The 20,498-nt window shown below is 24.5% G+C and overlaps 2 protein-coding genes across 2 annotated transcripts in view; one reads left to right on the top strand and one right to left on the bottom strand.

The window, feature by feature from the left end:
• The window catches only part of LOC122854529 (transcriptional regulator DEF1-like), a 101,235-nt gene that overhangs the window by 46,146 nt on the left and 34,591 nt on the right, over positions 1-20,498 (top strand). Inside the window, exon 5 of the mRNA XM_044155274.1 lies at positions 8,525-8,587. The gene's annotated coding sequence lies outside the window, so the exon portion shown is untranslated. The remainder of the gene's footprint in view (positions 1-8,524; positions 8,588-20,498) is intronic.
• Positions 275-1,208, bottom strand: LOC122854533. The gene is made up of 3 exons (XM_044155280.1): positions 1,102-1,208; positions 712-952; positions 275-555 (listed from the first exon to the last, which is right to left on the bottom strand). The coding sequence occupies exons 1-3, from the start codon at positions 1,174-1,176 to the stop codon at positions 395-397; spliced, it is 477 nt and encodes a 158-aa protein (XP_044011215.1). The 5' UTR covers positions 1,177-1,208; the 3' UTR covers positions 275-394.

Genomic DNA, 20,498 nt, shown 5'->3' with positions numbered 1-20,498 from the left:
GATGTGGCTCTTTGACCGATTGATTTCATTATACTTTTTTTTTTTCATCATCATCTTTTTTCTTTATCAACAGTAAAATTACAAACTTTGATAAATATTTTTTTTTCATTATCCAAAGTAAATACAATAATTTGATTAAATAAATAAAATAAAGTCAAAAGGTCAGGTACATTAACAATTTTTTATTATTATTTATTTTTATTTGTAAGAAGAAAAAACAACAAATATTTCATTATTTTATTTATGATAAAAATAATATTAACATGATAACTTTTTAAGAATTTTTTGACGAATATAATGCAACAGTAATGACGTGAAAATATTAACGTCAACGTTAAATTTAACGATTAATAATGATTATCACATGCACCAGTTGCCAAGTACTTGTGATTTATTAACTGTGACCGAGGCCACCGTAGGTACCTCCGGAGTGGTCGTTTCCTCCGGAATTGTGTACAACAGCGTGGAAACCACCATGATGGTCCGCATGGTACTTGACTGTTCTGACATTGCCCCCTGGTTCATGAAGCGTATACTCCCCAGCTACGTCCTTGCCTTAAAAAAATTTATCAAAGCGATCCCACCAAGTTAAAAATAAAAAATATCATAAACAATGTCAACTTAATTTTTCATTTTTCTTTTAAAATTAATTTTAAAATCATTTTTCATGTCAATTAAAACATGTTTAAATTTATTATAAAATAAACTTACCATCACGGTGCTCTTTTTGACCATGAAAATCTTTGGTATGATGATCCTTAACACCATATGAAAATTCATATTTTGGATGCGCTTTGTAGTCAACGTCCTCGTGACCGTGCTTGTCTTTCCATGTTTCTTCAACACCATCACCCTCAACAGGACCATGAAAATGTTGAAAGGAATGAGCTTTGTGAGGAGCTGCTTTACACCACACGACTGCTAATGAGCCAACCACTAACATCACAAAGACCTGACATTTCACGACATACATAAATATATATACATTAATTTTGAAGTACATGATATAAATTATACATCGCATATAAAACAGTAAATAAAATACAACAAAATTAAATTAAAAATATTAGTTGAAATAGAAAATTTTTATATCAAATATACCTTCATATTTGTATATGAATTATTATTAAAAGAATTTTTCTCTTCGACTTGCTGATGTCGATTGACTAGTGTCATGTGCTCAATCAGGACTTTTATAGAAGAATTTATTCTCGCCTTTTGAATTACGTGACTATTTCTTTGAGTGAGTCAACACCGTTCCGCCAGCTCTCACGATTGATTGGTTATTCAACGTCGACCGATCTAATTTTCTTTTTGTTTTTTTTATCTCTTTCGTCAATTTCATAGATCGTTTTTTATCCTTTTTTTTTTTCTTCTTTTTATTGCCAAGCGAAATAAAGGTAGTGAATTTAGACATACCGTGAAATTTACCTAGATCGTCCCTTGGGTATTTTTTATATTTTTTTTTGTCTGGTCGTATGTGTGTGTACTCTAGACCTTTTTTTTTACCATCGATTGTCAAACGATCACAGTGTGGAATTTACTGAAGTGCGAATGAGAATTTTTTTCAGTGTCATTTTAACTATGTTTTTTATTTTTTTAATTTTTTATTCTTTCACAATAAAATGTCAAATTGAAATTGTAATTACAGAATATTAATTTTATTATACATTTCATTTTTAATTAAATTATTTGAGAGTTTTCGATTAACTAACACTTTGAAAATCAGCCTATTTTTTTTTTGACAAGTGTTTTAATTACAAAAAATATCATCGATATTGATTTTCATTTTTTTTTTTTTTTTTCAAACAAAATTGTTTGATTGTATATCAAATACTGGTGATGGCTGTACAGCTGTGAGCCAGACACTATTAACGTCATTTTTTTATTATTATTTCATTTTCTCATTTGTATTCACACTGCAGAGTGAATCACTTCCGATTGGGTCTCGCGACGTGAGGTAGTTTAAAGATATCTGAATAAAAAATAAATCAAAAGATATATGTTATTTTTTACCTGATTATTTGCAATTGATAATTTAATATTATTCAAAAAAAAAAAATTTCATAATTTTATATTTATTCTTCTATTCATAAAAATACATATATATTTAATTTTTTTTTTTTTTTAAATAAAATAGTAATACATAAGTTAAAAAAAAAAAAAAATATTCTACTTTCAAGATTATTTTTTAGAATATTCATTCCAAAATTTTGAAACTTATTTTCATATTTCAAGACATACATGTATTCGTTAGATGTAGCCAATCGATAAAGCTTTTTCTTTAAAAGTTTATATATATTTTTTTTTCTTCAACATGAACTTAGAAGTAGTCTCTGTATCCTTCCTATGTTGAATGGATAAAAAATAAAAAAAATAGGAAAATTTTTACCTCGTAAGGGACGAAAAAATATCCAGGTTACGCTTGTGCCCGGCTTATTGGTCCGACTTTTCCCTTGTGGAGCCAAGTGAAATCTCTCTATGAACTCACCAAGAGCTTCTTCACATTTTTATTATTATTATTTTACTTTTTTTTTTCTTTGCTTTATTTTTTTTATTATTTTTTATATCCAATCCAAAAGCTTGACTTCTTTTAGGTCTGCTTTCGTGAAATCCACGAGGCGTGCTATGTCAACCGTGTGTCGTATCTTTCAGCTTTTGGTATATCTTCTATCTTTCTGTATGTATTTTATCTACTCACTTAAAAAGACGAAAACGAATTTTAACAGTCAAGTTGATTTGATCATACGTGCTACTTCTCTATACTATTTATTTCCTCGGTTTGAAAAAACTTTTTTTATAATCAAATTTTAATTTTTATTTATACACCATCATATTAAATTATTCAATCAATTTTTTTACATTATAATCTTTTAAAAGATTACAAAAATCTGACAAAGGAAAAAGTAAATAAATAAATGTATAAAAAAATAAAAATGATAATAATAAAATGGAAAGAAAAAGCTTGATATGCAAGAGGATTTGGTGTATAGTAGGAACCGCAAAAATTTTCTCTACAGAATTTGAAAATATACAAGATGAAAACAGCATCAGAGTTCTCTCGTATGAATTGAGTCATCTATTGTTAATGGGCAATCGGCTGAGCTAAAAAAAAGAGTAAAAAAACCAGAAAACTTGGCGATTCCGGTATATTATTCTAGCTAGTCTACAATATAAATGTGAACATGGGTTTCACTTCGGAGAGTCACCATGGTTGCACCATCCGCACCAACAATCGATTTTCTTTTTACAAATAGAAAACAAAAGAACTATATACATATATAGACACTGGTCACGATTGGCTGCTGGTTACTTTGGCTTTTAGTAAAATTTCATGAATACTGCATATTTTTTTTTATTTTTTTTTTTATTTCTTTGCTTTTATTTAAATTTTTAATACATTTTATATATATGAAAAAATATACATACATGTTTAAATGGAAGGAAATAAAAATTATTATTTTAATTTCAAGCAAAAAATTAAATTCTCATTAAAATAATTATTAAAATTAATAAACGTAAACATTTATTTTTACAACGAAAATTCATTAAATTAATATTTTTTAAGCTCGTAAATTATTATTATTATTATTATTATGACATATGAAATATCTTGTTGTTAAAATCAGTAATATGTGTCCAATGTTAACGTTAATTACTAGAGGAAACATATCTAGATGATAACCATGTGATGATGCTTGTGAAGCATCTGAATACATTGATGGGCACTTATAAACTTGACTGTAAATATGCAAACAACATACCTAGAGGCTAGTTGTGTGTGTCTGTATAAATTTACAATTACCATATTTGGTCTTGATGCACTTTCTCATCAGCTGTAAATATACCTATATGTAATATACTTATTTATTCATATGGGTGGACGAGCTTATTGCCCATCATATTCACTCTTTGATATATATCAAAAATTTTCATTATTGAAACAATGCTTGAAAATTTGACGTGATACATATATAACTTTCTAAATTTAATATTACCTAATCTCAGCAAAAATTTACAAAGGAAAACTATTCTCTTATTTAATTGAATATATTAATTTTAAATCAACCTCTGCAATATCGTTGAATTATTATTCGTTAGTTTTTTTCCAGAATATTCTTTATTCTCCAGAGAATCAGAGGATTGAAAAATAAATCCTTCATGTACCAGTCAATATTATTCATTATTTTTCAATATAAACAGTTTTTTCTTTGCTGAGTTTTTTTATATATTGTCTGATAATATGAAATCTATTTTAATGAAGATTTATTTTTAAATATATTTCATTTATTCATTACTTATTTATTTTTTGTTTTTCAATATTATGGAAATTTAATTTCATATTGATTGTCCAGTTTGCATTTCAATAATATATCTTGTGAATTTGTTAGGGTATTAGAAAGTTGTTGCAAAGACGAGGATTTGCCAGAACGTGACATGATTCAAAAATTACTATACAAACATTAGATATACCTACATCAATTGTAAATTTCATATTGTTGAAAATTTTTAAATAATATATAATTTTATTAATTTATAAAATTTTCATTACACACTTTTAATGGATAATGATTTATTTTATTCAATTTACATATACAATTGTAATTTAATCATGAATTTTTAAAACAACAAAAAATCGTGCAATTTCAAAAAAGAAAATGATGAAATTTATGCAGGGCGATTTCCCGAGAGATATATATCAACTTGCAATGTAAACTAACAAACAAAATAGCAAAAAGAAAAAAAAGAAAATACACACCTGGAGAGAATTCCCAATGTGATTTTTATTTTTCATCGGCATTACATCATGATAGATACATCAGTTATTCTTTTGTGTTTTTCAAAACTTTACCTTATTTCAAATATAACATGCACGACAAATGCATCAACTGTATCAACATTTATTTTTTTTATTTTATTATGATTATTATATAGTTTTATTTCGTGACAGTCGCATCACTGGGTATATATGTTATCGCATATACACAGTGGATTAAGCGCCATCGATTTTTCAGTATACGTGTGGTAAAAATGCTACTTTGACTCACTCTAAAAATAAAAAAAAAAAACTGTTTGGTAACAATTTTACTCTTTATGTTACTCTATATATATTATGTACATCATAAATGATTTGTTTATTTTCATCAATTTTATAATAAGAATAAATTAAATTTACCTCTGAATTTTTTAACAATAAATTCAACCAAGTATATTTACAATCTATATATTCACAACTAGATGATAATAATAATAATAATGATGATATATTTCTAGTCGTGCTCTAGATCGTGATTGTCTCGACAGTATCATATCATTGTCATGCGTGTGTTCTAGTTGTATCAATCATCCAAGTAGATAGAATTTTAAGATAATTCTCGATGATGGTAAATATAGTTTATCTGTCTATCTGTCTTTTAAATTTATTTTTTTTTTATTATTAATAAATTGATGTAAATATTCTTTATCAATTTAATAATATATATTTTTTTTTTCTGTAAATGTTTTATTAACCCATTTAAAAATTACAAACGGATATTTTTTTATCTAGGATAATTTAAAAACGTGGTAGTTTGTTTTTTGGCTTGAAAAATAAAAACTTGCTATTATACTCAAGTATAATGACAAATTATAAAAATTTAGTTGTGATGCCAGTTTTATTTAATATTTCCTACTTATATTATTAAATTTTTCAAATTTTTTTAAATGAATATATGTAAATTTTTTATTCATTTTTGGCTTTGCATGCAAGTGGATAGAAAAAAAAACTGGCTTATAGTCAATTTTTTCTTGTCTCTTTTTACTCAATAGTCAATCAATTTCTTTTTCACTCACTGTACTTGTTTAAGGTTTTTTTATCTACAGTATTTTTAAATTAATATATTTGAAAATCAACAATGACAATTATACTTGAAACCATAAAATTAATATTATCAAATTGCAGTACAACATGGAACAGTCGCTCGAAGCGCAGACTGTCTGTCTTGTTAATAATAAATAACTCAATTATTGAAATATAAAACAACCTTTTTCTTTTTTTTTTTTTTTTACATTAAATATCTATCGATTGATTATTGTCATATATTTATTTTCATCGTCTACATAAACCCATGTAATTTTTATATAAAAAAAAAGTATATGTCTCAGTCACATACCCATCTTGAATTTCAAAAGCAATTTTCCTTTTTTTTTTTTTTATTTTTTTCTTATATTCACCACAGTGATTCGAGAATTCAACTTATCATATAGTCTCTTTTATTCATCTCTTTTTCAACCATCAAGATAAAAATGTAAAAATCACAGACCACGTTATTCAGGTCTTTGACCTCACAATTTAATCTTGATAACTCTTCCATAACGGAAAATAGCGAGCGTAACTAATTGATATTATCATCAATTAATTTACAATTGATATATATTAAAAATAACTCAGTGTATTTATAAATAATAATAGTAATAATATCAAGAATTGAATTTAATGCTGAGTAAATTAAATTATATCTAATTTATTTTTCTTTTATTTTTATTAAAATTTTATGCTATATCTAAATGATTGATGTGAATGGCTAAGTAAAATCCTATTTTAAAGTGTCAGAAATTATTTTATCCTCTGTGGTTTTTATATAAAAATTTACTTGGATTTATGTATATATATTTTATACATATAAGATTTATATGTATCATCTCAAAATATACCAAAGTGTTGAAGTAGCACACATTTGTGTATATGGATTATTTGCTTAAAAATACATCCAACATGTTGCAATATATAAATATACATTGTGAAAATAGCATTGAGTTAGTAAATGTATATACTCAACCAGATTGTGTTGAACACAGTGGCTTGTATGCTTAACGTTTATAGTAACATACTAAATAAATCCCAAGGATTTCCAAGTGCAAGATATATCTGTTAAGGATTGTCGTCAACAACACAATCATCCCATGTCACAAGCAAAGACAAAGTGATGTAAGAATATGTCTATTTTCATGTCATACAATGAGCTTATCACTGAAAGGTCATGGATATTATTTTGTTCATTTCAACATGTTACATTTACAACTAAAAAAAAATATTTTTACATTAAAAAAGATAAGGATATACCTATCCATTGAACAGTTTTTTTTATATTTTTTTTTATTTTCAACAAAATATATACTGACAAAAAATATTACAAAAATATTTTTAACATTGTTTTAACATTTGTTATCCAGTTTCACATAACTTTTTTGTGATTGTCTGTTTTTGTCATTATCATGTATGATATGCAAGGCCATTCATTTTATGAACAATTGTTTTAGTTTCATACTTTCATTATAGCAATTTGATAAAATATTTTTATCATTTTCTTTTATATATATTTATTTTTAAATAACCACATGTATATGTATATATAAAAAATTAACAGTTATGGTTGAGAATGAAGTTTATTTTAGTGTCAGAGGTTTAACTATATGACACTATATTGTTAGGTCACTCATCATGTTTATTGGATGTTTGTGACATACAGTTCAAGCCAGTTATCTCACTTGTATTTAACAAACAAGAAGTTGGTTGAACATGCAATGTTACTCTGACACATATCAAAAAAGTTTTTTGATGTTTTTGTTGATATATATGTTGTCGGTTTTGTTTCAGAGAAAATATCTTAATTACGCATTGCTTTTAATACAGTGTAGTATATAATTACAACTGTTTGTATTAAAACAATGTGTAAATTGATTAAAAAATTTTTTTTAATATTATTAAACATAAATATAGTTTTTCCAATAAATAAAATTTATTTTTAAACTTCAAGATATCAGAGTCACTTGGTGCAAGAGTTAATATATCGTAGTCATGAATTAAGAAATTTGTTACCGTAAACGACGTTGGTACTTCTAGACTACGTATTATCGCTTATCGATAAGAAAAAAAAATATTATTTTCAAGTCCGAGAGATCATTGAGAGAAAAAAATGAAAAGGACAAGTGGAAACTATTTCTTTCACACGCAGCTATCTTATATATATATAGTTTGACTCTAAAATCGACCAGCAACTTATATATTCTACATAGATTCCAATATCCTCTAGGTTACATATATTCCAATCCAATAAACTGTGACTACATTCACCAAATAGATAGAAAAATAGCTTTTTTTATAGTTTTTCTCTTGCCTTGAATAAGAATTCTTCATTTTTTTATTTTTTTTTCTTTTACTGAATCACTCGAAAAATATTTCCCACATAAAATGTATTTACTTACTCAATTTTATTTTATTCACAAAATTATAATATTTTTTTAAATTGCTTTTATCGATGTTGAAGAATTTTTGAATTTTCAATTTTTTACTTCTTTTTTTACAAACTTCAGTTTGTGCTTTTCAAGTTAAACCTAATGTTTATTCGAAATCCCTAAAATTAAGGTATACTTTTAAATATTTCCATCAAAACTTTAATTTTTTTCAACATTTACAAATTCAATTTTATAATAAAGAAATTTATTCAATTGTATATCTAATTTATATCTTTATTTTTTGTTTCAGATTATTTTTATAATAAAATTTCTACAACGGATTTCAAGCATCGTCATCATGTGCTGTTTCGAGGTATGTTTTATTTTAAATTAAATATCTTTTTTTTTCATAATATAATTTTACACTGATAATCCGTAAATGATTTAATAGCTGTGAATCTCGTGAGCAAAAAATCTCGTTTTCTTGTGCAAAAAGAGAGTTTTTAAAAAAAGAAAAACGCGTCTCATAATATCGTCTTGATCGACCGCAACTTTCTTGATATTTTTATTTTGATAGAGCACGTCTCAGTTGTTGGGATAAACCGGTAAGTAGCAATTTTCCATAAATTTACGAGCATCTACCATCAAGATTTGCGAGGTCAGGCGTAAATATGCAATCGATCTTTATATTGACAGATAAAAAAAACAAAATAATAATAAATAAATAATAAAAAAAAAAAAAACCGAAATACATAAATAGTAAAATAAAAATATATATGTCATAATTTAAATTTATTTCACACACGTATTATATTTTTTATATTTATTTTTTATAACTGATATAAATGATAAATGTAAAATTTAAATTAATGATGAATGTGAATTGATCAGCAGCATTATTAGAAATTTAAAAAATGCTGACAGTAACCTATCATTGAATAAATCAATTGAATCATTAGTAAATTCAAGATGAATGGACATTAACTATTGAATAATAATTATTTATATTGACAAAAGAAATGCGCTATTATATAAAATAAATTTCATATGCGTATATATACAAATGAATGCTATTTTGTGGCTATAAATTCAATCGAGTGTACTATTAACCAATGTTTTGGTTGTGTTAAACTTTTCACTGAACACTGTGCATTTCAACAAAGGGATTATATTTGTTCCATGTCAGTTGACAACAACACGATCGACGGTGTTTTAACAAATCTACCCTCACTATATACTATTTTTTTTTTTTATATGTCTAGGCTATTTTTTATTTTATTTTTTGTGTATCCAAAAAATAAAGTACAATTGTTTTACTTGGTATGTACATTGAACGACGATAGTTTAAATTAACTTCTTGTTCACATATAACATACATACTCTTTTTCATTTTATATTTTTTTTATTTTTTGATAGATAAATAAATGTTTATTTATTTATTTTTTCATTGAGTAAATATATGAGCTAATAAAAATATAGATGAATTGAAAATGCACAAACTGTGTAATGTTTCATCTTTTTTTTTTTTTTTTGTTTAAATGAAACAAAAAATTTATTAATCAATTGTATACATTGTACAAAATATCAACGTTGATATATATTTTATTTTTTTATATTTTTACCGGGTTTATGTACTTGTTTACATTTCGGTATGTTAAACCACGAGAAAAAAATTATAACTGACAGATTTTGGAATATTAATATGGAAAAAATTTTAATAATCCAACGGTCAGTATTTTTTGTTTATATTTTTCTTTGAAATTTTATTTATGCATTTTTATAAATTCATCCGTCAATAGTTGGTGTATTTTTTTGTTGTGAATTTTATTGTTAAACACATAAATTCATAAATGACGATAATACTTTATCGAAAATTTAATTGTTTACTCGGAAATTGAAATTTGAAATTAAAAAAAAAAATAATAATCAATGCTGAGTAGAAAAACAAATAAAAAAAAACTACCGATAAAAAAATAAATAAATATATAAAAAGATTTAAAAGCTTTCGTATAAACGCTTGAATATTTCTTTTATATAAAAAAATATTTATTTATTTTTTTTCTACATTATGAATATTTTATATAAAAATGCAATTCAACGTCACATCGAATAAACTATTTGGGAATAAATCTTTGTCAAAATTATGACTCCTTGTGACAGTTGTCAAGTTTCCGCGAAAGCTTTTCTTACTTTCAATAAGAAAAATTGGCTTTTCTTGAATTATATGTATAAAAGTATGAAAAAAAAAATGAATGTTTTATTGTTTGAAGCATATTTAAATAATCCTTCATTCATATAAAGTTATTCTTATAAAAATGAAGGAAAAAAACACTATTTGATAAATGATTTATTTTATTATTGATATAAAATAATTTAACATTTTTCAATACTCAATAGATTAATGAAAACATTTATTTTATATATATATAAATAAAAATAGTCGTTTTATATTTTTCGTACTTACGTGATGTCACCATTTCAGTAAATGCCAGTCTCCGTTTTTTATCCTATGAAAGAGACATTCTCATGCAAATGCATTGGCACGCTTGTGCCAACTGGATTTCAAATAGTTGAACCACAGGTTTTCGATTGCCATTCAAAACGTCATGGACAATCCATTTTATACCCTTCAGAAAAAAAAAAAAAAAGGTTCAAAATATTTTTAGCATATCAAACATTGCTTTGATATAAATATTTGAACTTTTTTATTTTTTTTTCTCCAAAATATTATTGAATATTTCTCTATTTTTTTGAATTCATTGAATTTTTTTAACAGTTGTTTTTGTTTGATTAAAATGAATATTCAAATAATTCAATTAAACTATATAATTTAAATTTTTTATTCAATCATTTCTAGTAGTAATAAATTCAAAAAAAAATACATTTAAATAATTAGATAATTTTTTATTATACAAGTAGATATGTTATTTATTTTTTTTTTTTTATGAAAAATAAAATATAATAAATAAATAATAAAATATACAAGTTGCATAAGTTTATGAAATGATTTTGTGGCTTTACGAAATAACCAGGCATATCCAACAATTGTATATATGTATGTATATGAGATTGTATATTAGATGTGGGGATATGTGTGTTATTTTCGCGTCATGGCTTTACTGTAACAATGGTTATACGGCCGCTGGGATTCACGAGTTTGCCAGGTCTCTGGCAATATATCGAGTTAAACTTACTCCGAAAGTACTTTTAACTTATCTCATAAATATTTTCTACATTTTTATGTTGAAAAATATTTTTCTATCTCAACTGTAACATTGCGCTATATCCAATTCTATCCGAATTATATTTAAATTTGTTTTATTTTATTTTATTTTTTTTTTGACATTATTTTTGTTCTCTTTGATTTTACGTAAAGGGTATTTATGTTTTTCTAAAAAAAAATTAAGCATAATGATTATTTTGCATTGAAATATATTTCTCGAAGGATAAAAAAAAAAAAAACAAAAAATATCTTTGTACAGGTCAGCTGAAAAGAAAATGAAAATGGATAGAAAAAAAAAAAAAAAAATGATAAAAACAAATTGGAAAATTTTAGATCAAACGAATGTATGGGTACAAATTGTGAAAGGAAAATGAGAGAAAAAATAGAGTAAAGAAAAAAAAAGATACAGCCGGAAATTTGACCTGATGACTTTTCTGTTTTTCTTTAACGTTTGTAGAACATTGTTTGTTGAACATTGCAAATGCTTCGCGGTGGTTGTCCTTCGTAATTGGTAATTATACGCTAGAGGTTACTGGGTGGGGGGTAGTTTAAGAGTGAATAAAAAGTAAAAAAAAAAAAATTGCTTCTTTATTTTTTTATATACTGCAGAGTACGTGTCGTGACAAATGAGATTCCGGTCTGACTGAGCCACTCTTTTCTTTTTTTTTTCGCAAATTTTTTAGCTGGACTTTTGAGATTTTTTTGTTTTATTCATTTTTTTTTTTTATTTTTTTTTTGCAAATTTACTTTTACATTTCTTGAGTGCAGTTTTGCATTCATGAAATTCTTGAATTTTTCAAATATCAATATATTATGAAATATTTTTTTCGTTTTTTATATGCGATAAGATCTGAACTCATCAAAAGAATAGTAGATATATTTTTTATTTTTTAGTTTAACGATAGTTTTTATTGACCCCATTTTACTATTGCCACTCTCACCCCTTTTTTTTTATTTCAATTTATTTCTGGCTACTTTTTTTTTCTCTTGGGATTCACCATAATCCAAACCAACACTTATTTATGCCTCTCAGAACAAAGTAAACTCTTAAACAATCTCTCCCGGGACTATTAAAACAAAAAAAAAAACAAAAAATTCCTTTGCTAAAAAAATAATAATAGAAACAGAAAGTGGAATGGCACTAAATGCTATAATTAAGAAAATAAAAAGAGGTTCTAAAAAGAATATAGAAAAAAAATTTAGATTAATTACTAGGACTCTATTTTTTTTTTTTTTTTTTATTTTTTCTTTTATGTAATTTTTTACTCGACGTTCGATTTTTTCATTTTAGTTTTTTTTGCTCGTTCGTTTCAATTTCATTGGCAATCAAGATTTTTTTTCGAATCGATTAACCTCAATTTACACGCATATGACTATCCACTTGTATTATTTAAAAAAGTCATTTCGAATTCTAGCAGCATCATACAAACATAGTTAGTGTGTGACAACAGGATTATATACTTTATTTAATTCAGTAATAATATGAAGCTTTAATGACCTTATCGTCAACGACTATCATGGGGATTTTTGTGGTGTACGTCGAATTATTTTTCCCTCAATATTATCATAATTGTGCAATGAAAATTCTCAACAGATTTTTCAAGGCACATGTTTGTTTTTTTTTTTTTTTTCTATTTTTATTTCTCTACAATATTAATATTAATATAAAATATATCTGAGAAAATTTTATAATTATTTTTTACAAATTCATTAGTAAGTTGGCTTAAAAATATACGAAAAAAAATCACAAGATTATTAGTAAAATAAAAAATAATTTTCGGGAGTTTATTTTTGCATGATGTTATACTTCTTTTATGAAGAAATAATACATGACATTAATTTTGGTCTATTTGCAGCATTATTAAAAAAATAAAACCGAAAAATGAATAAATAAATTTTTTTTAAAATGATGTATGATGAAAAATTCATTTCAATTCGAAAGTTTAAAACTGACGATATCATAAAAATGTAAAATAATTCTGAATTTAAGATTCCAGTAAAATTCTAAAAAATAAGGGTCGTGTATAAACTATAAACCTTTATAAGTTCAAATGGTTTGAAACTGTAATTTTACTTGATGAAATTAAACTCCAACTCGATCATTTATTCGACAAAATAAAAAGTTATATTTTTAATTCGGTAATCATTTTTTTTTTTTTAAATTTAAAAAGGTATAAAATTAATTATCAATTTTTAATAAAACAAAAAAAGTAATTTTATAATTTAATTTAATAATTATTTTTTTTCTTTATTAAAAAGAAATGTAGTAAATAACTACATAACATATCGATAAAAAAAAAATATACATGTATATTCAAAAATCATGAGTCCATTTCGTACCTTGTTTTTTTATTATCAAATTTTATTGTTTATTAAAAAAATAAAATAATAAAACGTGGAGAAAAATCAGATTAAATACTATTTAATTTAAATATCTTTTAATCCGAATTTCGCAGTTATATCGGTACAGAAAAAAAATAAAAAAATTATAAAAGAAAAGAAAAAAAAAACAGTGGTGATGCATATCCGTTGGGATTAACACACACTTTTAAAATTGACATACACATTCAAATTTAAAGTGAAAAATGATGTGACGGAAAATTCGAATTTTAGGTGAAAATAGATTGCTGAGAGTTGAATTCACGTATCTAGTACATGTATATATAAATTTGACGAATATAGTTACTATGAATTGTTAATGTCATTTCATTGCTGCTGTTGTATGACCCCGTTGGGCATAAACGCAAAATTGTGATACAGTAATTATTCGTAGAATCTACATATACCTATGTATATATTTTATTTCTCAATAGACTTGTTAAAACTTATATGAAATAATTTTATTTTTAAATTCGAATAAATAAAATTATTTTTTACATTTTTTTCTTGTTTATACAAGCTTATTTTTATTGATTAAAAATATATTTATTATTTTTATTAATTTTTCATGAAGCATTAGTATAGCAAGTAATTTCCTTCAAACACTATAAGTGCATATATAACAAGGAAAATTTGATCCTTTGCTTCTTGTGTATACCTATATATATTTTCAATATATTCATGATAGCCTCAAGTTGTTGTTGTTGTTAGACTCTATAAAATCAATTCTTCTTGATTTTTTTTAAATCTATTTGTTATATCAATGTTATACATTTAAAATAATAATCATTATTATTATAAAATAATTATGAATGCTTCTTCAATGTTATTCATTCATTTATCATATTTATAAATTTTATAATGTTTTTTTAATTTCTATTTTGATTATGTATTTTTTTTTTCTTTTGTTCATCCTTATACATTCATAAATATACTTTAAACATTTATTTTACATTTACATATATAACTAAATGTTTTCATCAGTAAATTTTCAGTAAGATTTATTTCGAAATTTTTATAATATTTTTAACATTATTACTATACTAAAATTATATACTGAATTATCATTTATAATTAAAAGTGCATAATAAAAAAAAAAAAACAAATAATATACTCGTCCATTGTATATTACCATCAATATCAATTTTAGGAGATTTGAAGCTTTATAAAGATACTTGAGTGGCTTTTAATGATGGTGCTATTCATCCTTGTGAAACCATTGGTAGTTTACAATTGATCCACACAAATTTTCTCGATAGTTTGGTGCATTCATAAGTGATAATATGTACATTTGAATTGTAAGCTTTACTAAAATACCATTTAATTAGAGATAGTGATTACTGATTAGCGATTCATTATGTTGTTATTATTATTTTGAATGATGTATCCAGTTAGTTGTGTATTAGTATAATGCAAAAGTATTACATTTCACTTTTCCAAAAGCTTTTTGTTCTTTTGTTACATATTCTAATAGAATGTACTTTTAACTCTCATTAAAAGAAAGTGAAAATTAATTTAATAAATTAAATAAAAATATAAGTATAATATATATTACGTAAAATCCCTTTTTTCTATTTATGAATATTGCACTTTCGCATCATTGAAGTTCTCCATCAAACCCTCCAGCAGAATGAAAAAAAAATTATATTCTTCGCATGATTGAGCTTTTACTCCTCGAGGCAAAATTATATCGTTCATCTGACAAGCAGGTTTTTTCATGTTTACGTATATATAAGCACGGTAATAAAAATTGCTTTTATATAACAATCACATGTGCAATATAATCTCGACTAAAAATACATCAAAATTGTAAATAAAAATATAGTTTTTTAAAATATTTATCACAAATAGTTTACGCTTGATTTTTCACTTTTATGAAAAATATTATTTTTTTTAATTATCATTATTATTTAAACACATAAAAACTTGAAGTATTTATTTTCATTTTATATGACTTTTTTCCGATTGTTTATATTGTTGAAAATTTTCAAATTCAAGAGAGATAAAAAATATCAACATCAAGGGAGGTGTGTTATAAATTTTCTTTTACTTTAAAAGTAAACAGAGTGGAATTGATCCACTTTGTTCGACAAAGACAATGTGAGTGAGAAAGTATATAAAAAAAAATAAATAAATAAAAATCTAGTTTCTGTTTTTCTGCTGGAGTTATTGTCTCAAGTTGTAGTGAAACAATTTGTCTCTCTGACAAAAATTGCAAATAACATATACCCATTTATATATATATACATGCACATGGAGATGCAAAAAATAAATAAATAAATAAAAAAAATACTAAACAATAAAATAAAAGACGTGAATAAAACGGTTATAAGTCATAGTTGTTTATAAAAGAAAATACATTTTTCAATTGTGACATTTTAAATATAACGTTATATTTTATTTCTATTGAAAAAAATTTTTTAGTAACAACAATAATAATATCAGTTGAATGAAAAATATAAAATAAAATAAACAAAATTAAATAATAAATAGAAATAAATTTGCAAAACTTTTATTTTGCATTTGTGAATATATGAAAAATTTATACTCGTTAAACACTCGGCTCTTTTCTTTTGACAATTTTTTTTTTTTTATTTCTTTTTAAAATGTTTTTTCTACTTACTCGCGCTGCAGTGTTGAGAATCGCCTGGGGCTAACTTTTGACTAAAACGTGTTTTAAAGAAAATTGAGAAAGATAGGGGATAAAATTTAAATGGGTATATAGTATACTACTGTATATATGTACTGGCCATTACGAAGTGGGAATTGAATGGAGTAATAGAAACGAGGGATGTAACTTCGATGTCTCGAGGGGTAAGAGGGTGCAATCGTTGGCAGGAACGAATCACTTCCGGCAAGATTTTCATCCCAGCAGACTTTCAAACATATTCTTGATTGAAATTGCTGATAAACAGATTGCAAAATGAAAATTATCAATCACTTTTAGTCGTACTTTTTTTTTCTTTTTAATTTTTTTCTAGTCTCAATTATTTGAATGCTCGAATGCTTGATAAAAGTTTGTCTTTGAACTGTTTTTTTTTCTTCTTTTTTTTTTAATCTTCAAATAACAAAATAAATTGATTAGTTTTGAAATATATACATATAGTTTTGAGACAAAAAGAAAAAAAAAAAAAACTTATAATGCAATAATAAATTGTTTTCGTGTTTCCGCTTGCTTGACAGAATTTATGATTGTGAAAAGTTGTAAATGTGAATTGCAAGTCTATATACATTTGTGCAATCTTTTAAAAATTCTTTATTTTTTTCTTTAGTTTTGAGAGAAAAAAATAAATAAATAAATATCTTTAAAAGAAAAAAAAAAAAAAAAAGGAGAACGTTGACGCAACGAATCGAAAGACCTCGATTCAAGGCATTGCGTTTTAGAAAAATTGTTTTGAATGTTGGTGCCATGTAGACAGGCAAAGTGGTAAACAACACGCTTATGGAAAAATAGTTTTTCACAGTAAAATATGAACATGATAAATATCAGAAAAATATATACGAATATCTAATCGATTATTCATATTTTTCATATATTGACAAATATTTTTATAAAATATTTTTCTTTATCGGTATTTTTCAATTTTTCAATGTTATTTTTTATTTTCTTAATATATATTTCTCAAGTTTTATTATGAAAATTTTTCACAAGCAAATCCTTTTAGCTTTGATCCAGTTATAGGGAGGGTGTGACGCGACAGAAAAAGATATTAAGGTAACTTAATGAAATGAAGTTTTTCTTTCATAAAGAGTAGGAGTGTCCTCAAAAACTTTTGGAAATATTTCAAGTTTTATTTTATACAGTTTATGTCAAGAAAAAGTTGAATATATCTCGAGTCAACGGTCAGACTTGAAAAATAATGAGATTAAAAATTATATAATAAGAAAAAAAAATAAAAAACTTCTTTTAATAATTAATTGAATAAATACTATTTATTCAATTAAATTATAAATTCAATTTCTATAATTTTTTTTTGAGTATTACTATTGAAATTTATTTGTTGATCGATAAATGATAAATTATAAAATAAAATAAGACTGTGATATCAACATGAAACTTTTTTTAAATTCACCTATCATATGAAAATCATCTTAAGGATTTGTTTTGGACACATTTGCAAGAGATTTTCAAGCCACCCTCAAAAAGAATGTGACACCGGGGTGACAAGAAAATTGCTTTTAAACTGCAATCGTTTCCTCTCACACCTACCTGTTGGAACAAACTGCACACATATACATATTTATTTTGTTTCTCACTCACTCCAATAGCAACACTATTACCATCACCAGTAATAAAAGTAGTAGTGGTAGTAGTAGTAGTAGTAGCAAGTAGTAGTAGTCAAGCTCCCGTGAGACGGTAAATTTTTTTTCTTCTTTCTTTATCTCGGTTATTTTTTTTTCCATTTTCTCCATCCGTTCTTCCTCCTCAACAGCAATGACCCTTTTATTTTCCTCTTTTTCTATTTATTTTTTTTTTTACGAAAAAGTAGTTTTACCCCATCTCGCTGTAGAGCATGTTTTATACCCACCCTCAATCTTGTTTTTTTTTTACTCACGTCACGAACTGCGTGGCTTCGTTTCTACCAAAAATAAAATAAAATATAAAGCTAATAAATAAACAAATTGCCTTATAATTTTCTTTGACAATTTGATAAGATTTTATTTAATTTAAATAAACTAATTGTAAAATGAATTTAAAATTTTATTAAAAATTTTGTATTTAATATTGTAAGAAAATGCTGACAAGTGCTGGACTAATAACATTGTGAATATTGTGAAATTGTACCTGGTTGAATTGCCAGTTTTTTGCACTCAAAGTTGGCAAGTATTAAGGAAATGCCCAGCGAGAATATACTGACGTAAGCCATCAGTTCAAGTTTTGCTTGGTAAGTTTCCAAACTCTCGTTCAACTTTTGTATAGGGATTTGTATGCATATATATATATTGGGTTGTATAAACAGTCATGTGGATATACTTCGAATGCCCAGCACACCTCAACACATTTTTTTTTTCAAATTTTTTATTTTATCTTTATTTATTTTTTATATATATACTTTTTTTTTTTTTTTTTTATATTTGCAAACGCGAATCGAATTGCAAGCTGATTACAAGTTCTATTTTTTTTTTATATATATTTTTTTATTTAGCTAATCCTTGAAATTTCCAAGAAAATAAATTTATATCTATCTAGTATCATCCTCGAGTTTTTTCCATCTCAAAATTCATGAGAGAATATTTTTTATCCACTTAAAAGCATCAAAATATAATTTACCTAAATATGAAGAAAAAAAAAAAAAAAAAAAAACAATTTACCTCGTAGAGGTATAAAACTTTTCATTCAAAATGGTTAAATGTCAGATAAATTTCATCTTGGGGGTTCAATAGACCATCAGAATGAACCCTCTTCTGTTATATCCCTCTTTGAAAACTGTTGTCATGCGATCAGCAGCTTTATCAAGTTCCTCGTTTCAACGAAAAGTGTCATAACGATAATTGCCAGCATTATTTTACGTTCATGAGATGAAAATATGAAATATTGTTCAAAGGGGAATATATAAATGATAACAATCAAAATAAAATAAAAAATAGCAAATTATTTTTTGATATATAATATGTTTGCTCTCAAAATATTATATACACAAATATATATTATTAGTTGAAAAACTTTTTGACTTAGTTTATATATGATTGAATAAAAATGTGAATATTTTCTGATAGTTTGTTATTTTTTTTTACAACATGAATATTAAATTTTTGAATTATAAAAAAAGAAAAAAGTCTATGATGATATTTTCTATTAAATTTATCTGACACTGATTTACTTGATATTTTTTTAAATCCATCAGTTTTTGACTTTACATATATTCAGAAAAAACATTTTTTTCTTCACAGATGTTTGCTTTCTGTCATCACGTTAAGTTTATATATCAAATTTATTTATTTATTTACTTAAGTTTTGCATGTTACACATGAAAAGATAGCAAGGTAAAATCTGACACAATTCATGTGTTTTGATAAACCAAAAGACCTGCAAGTGACTTGAAAAATACATTCACTTGCAAACTTTGCCATCAAGTTTTTTTTATTTCTCATTCTTTACATAAATACGTTTTTTTTTTTTGTATCGTTTTCAAGAACAATAATATAAATATAAAAAAAAAGAGGTCAGCATATTTTTTTTCTTAGAGAAAAAAACATTTCACTTGATTATAAATGTCCACTTCTACTTGAATGGACCTTTGAGTTTATATTTCAATATGTATATATCCTTCATTTAAAAATTTGCATTTTAACTTGTAATATAAATCGTCGTGACAGGATAAAATTGCTCTTTGTGATTCACAAATCCATTCAAATAAATGTGACGAACTTTAAACAAAAAAAAAAAAAAAAGATAGAAATTATAAAGAAGCTTTTTTCTTGACTCGTAAACATACAAATATTACGAGTTGAAACATTGCATATAAATAATTCATTTTGTTTTTGTTCATTCATATTATTTTCTTCTTAAAATTTATTTATTTATTATTATTTCCAAGAAAATAAAGAAATTTTATTTCATAAAAGTTTACCATTAAACTGTTGATAATTTGTTTGCAGTTTTATATATTTATATTTTTTTTTATTCTATTTTTTATGATACCTTGAAAGTAAAAATAACAAACTGACAATTTTAATATTT

This window comes from Aphidius gifuensis, linkage group LG4, assembly GCF_014905175.1.
Source record: "Aphidius gifuensis isolate YNYX2018 linkage group LG4, ASM1490517v1, whole genome shotgun sequence".
Taxonomy (NCBI): domain Eukaryota; kingdom Metazoa; phylum Arthropoda; class Insecta; order Hymenoptera; family Braconidae; genus Aphidius; species Aphidius gifuensis.
Note: the sequence above shows the minus strand (reverse complement) of the source record. Positions and strands in the feature narration are given on the sequence as shown.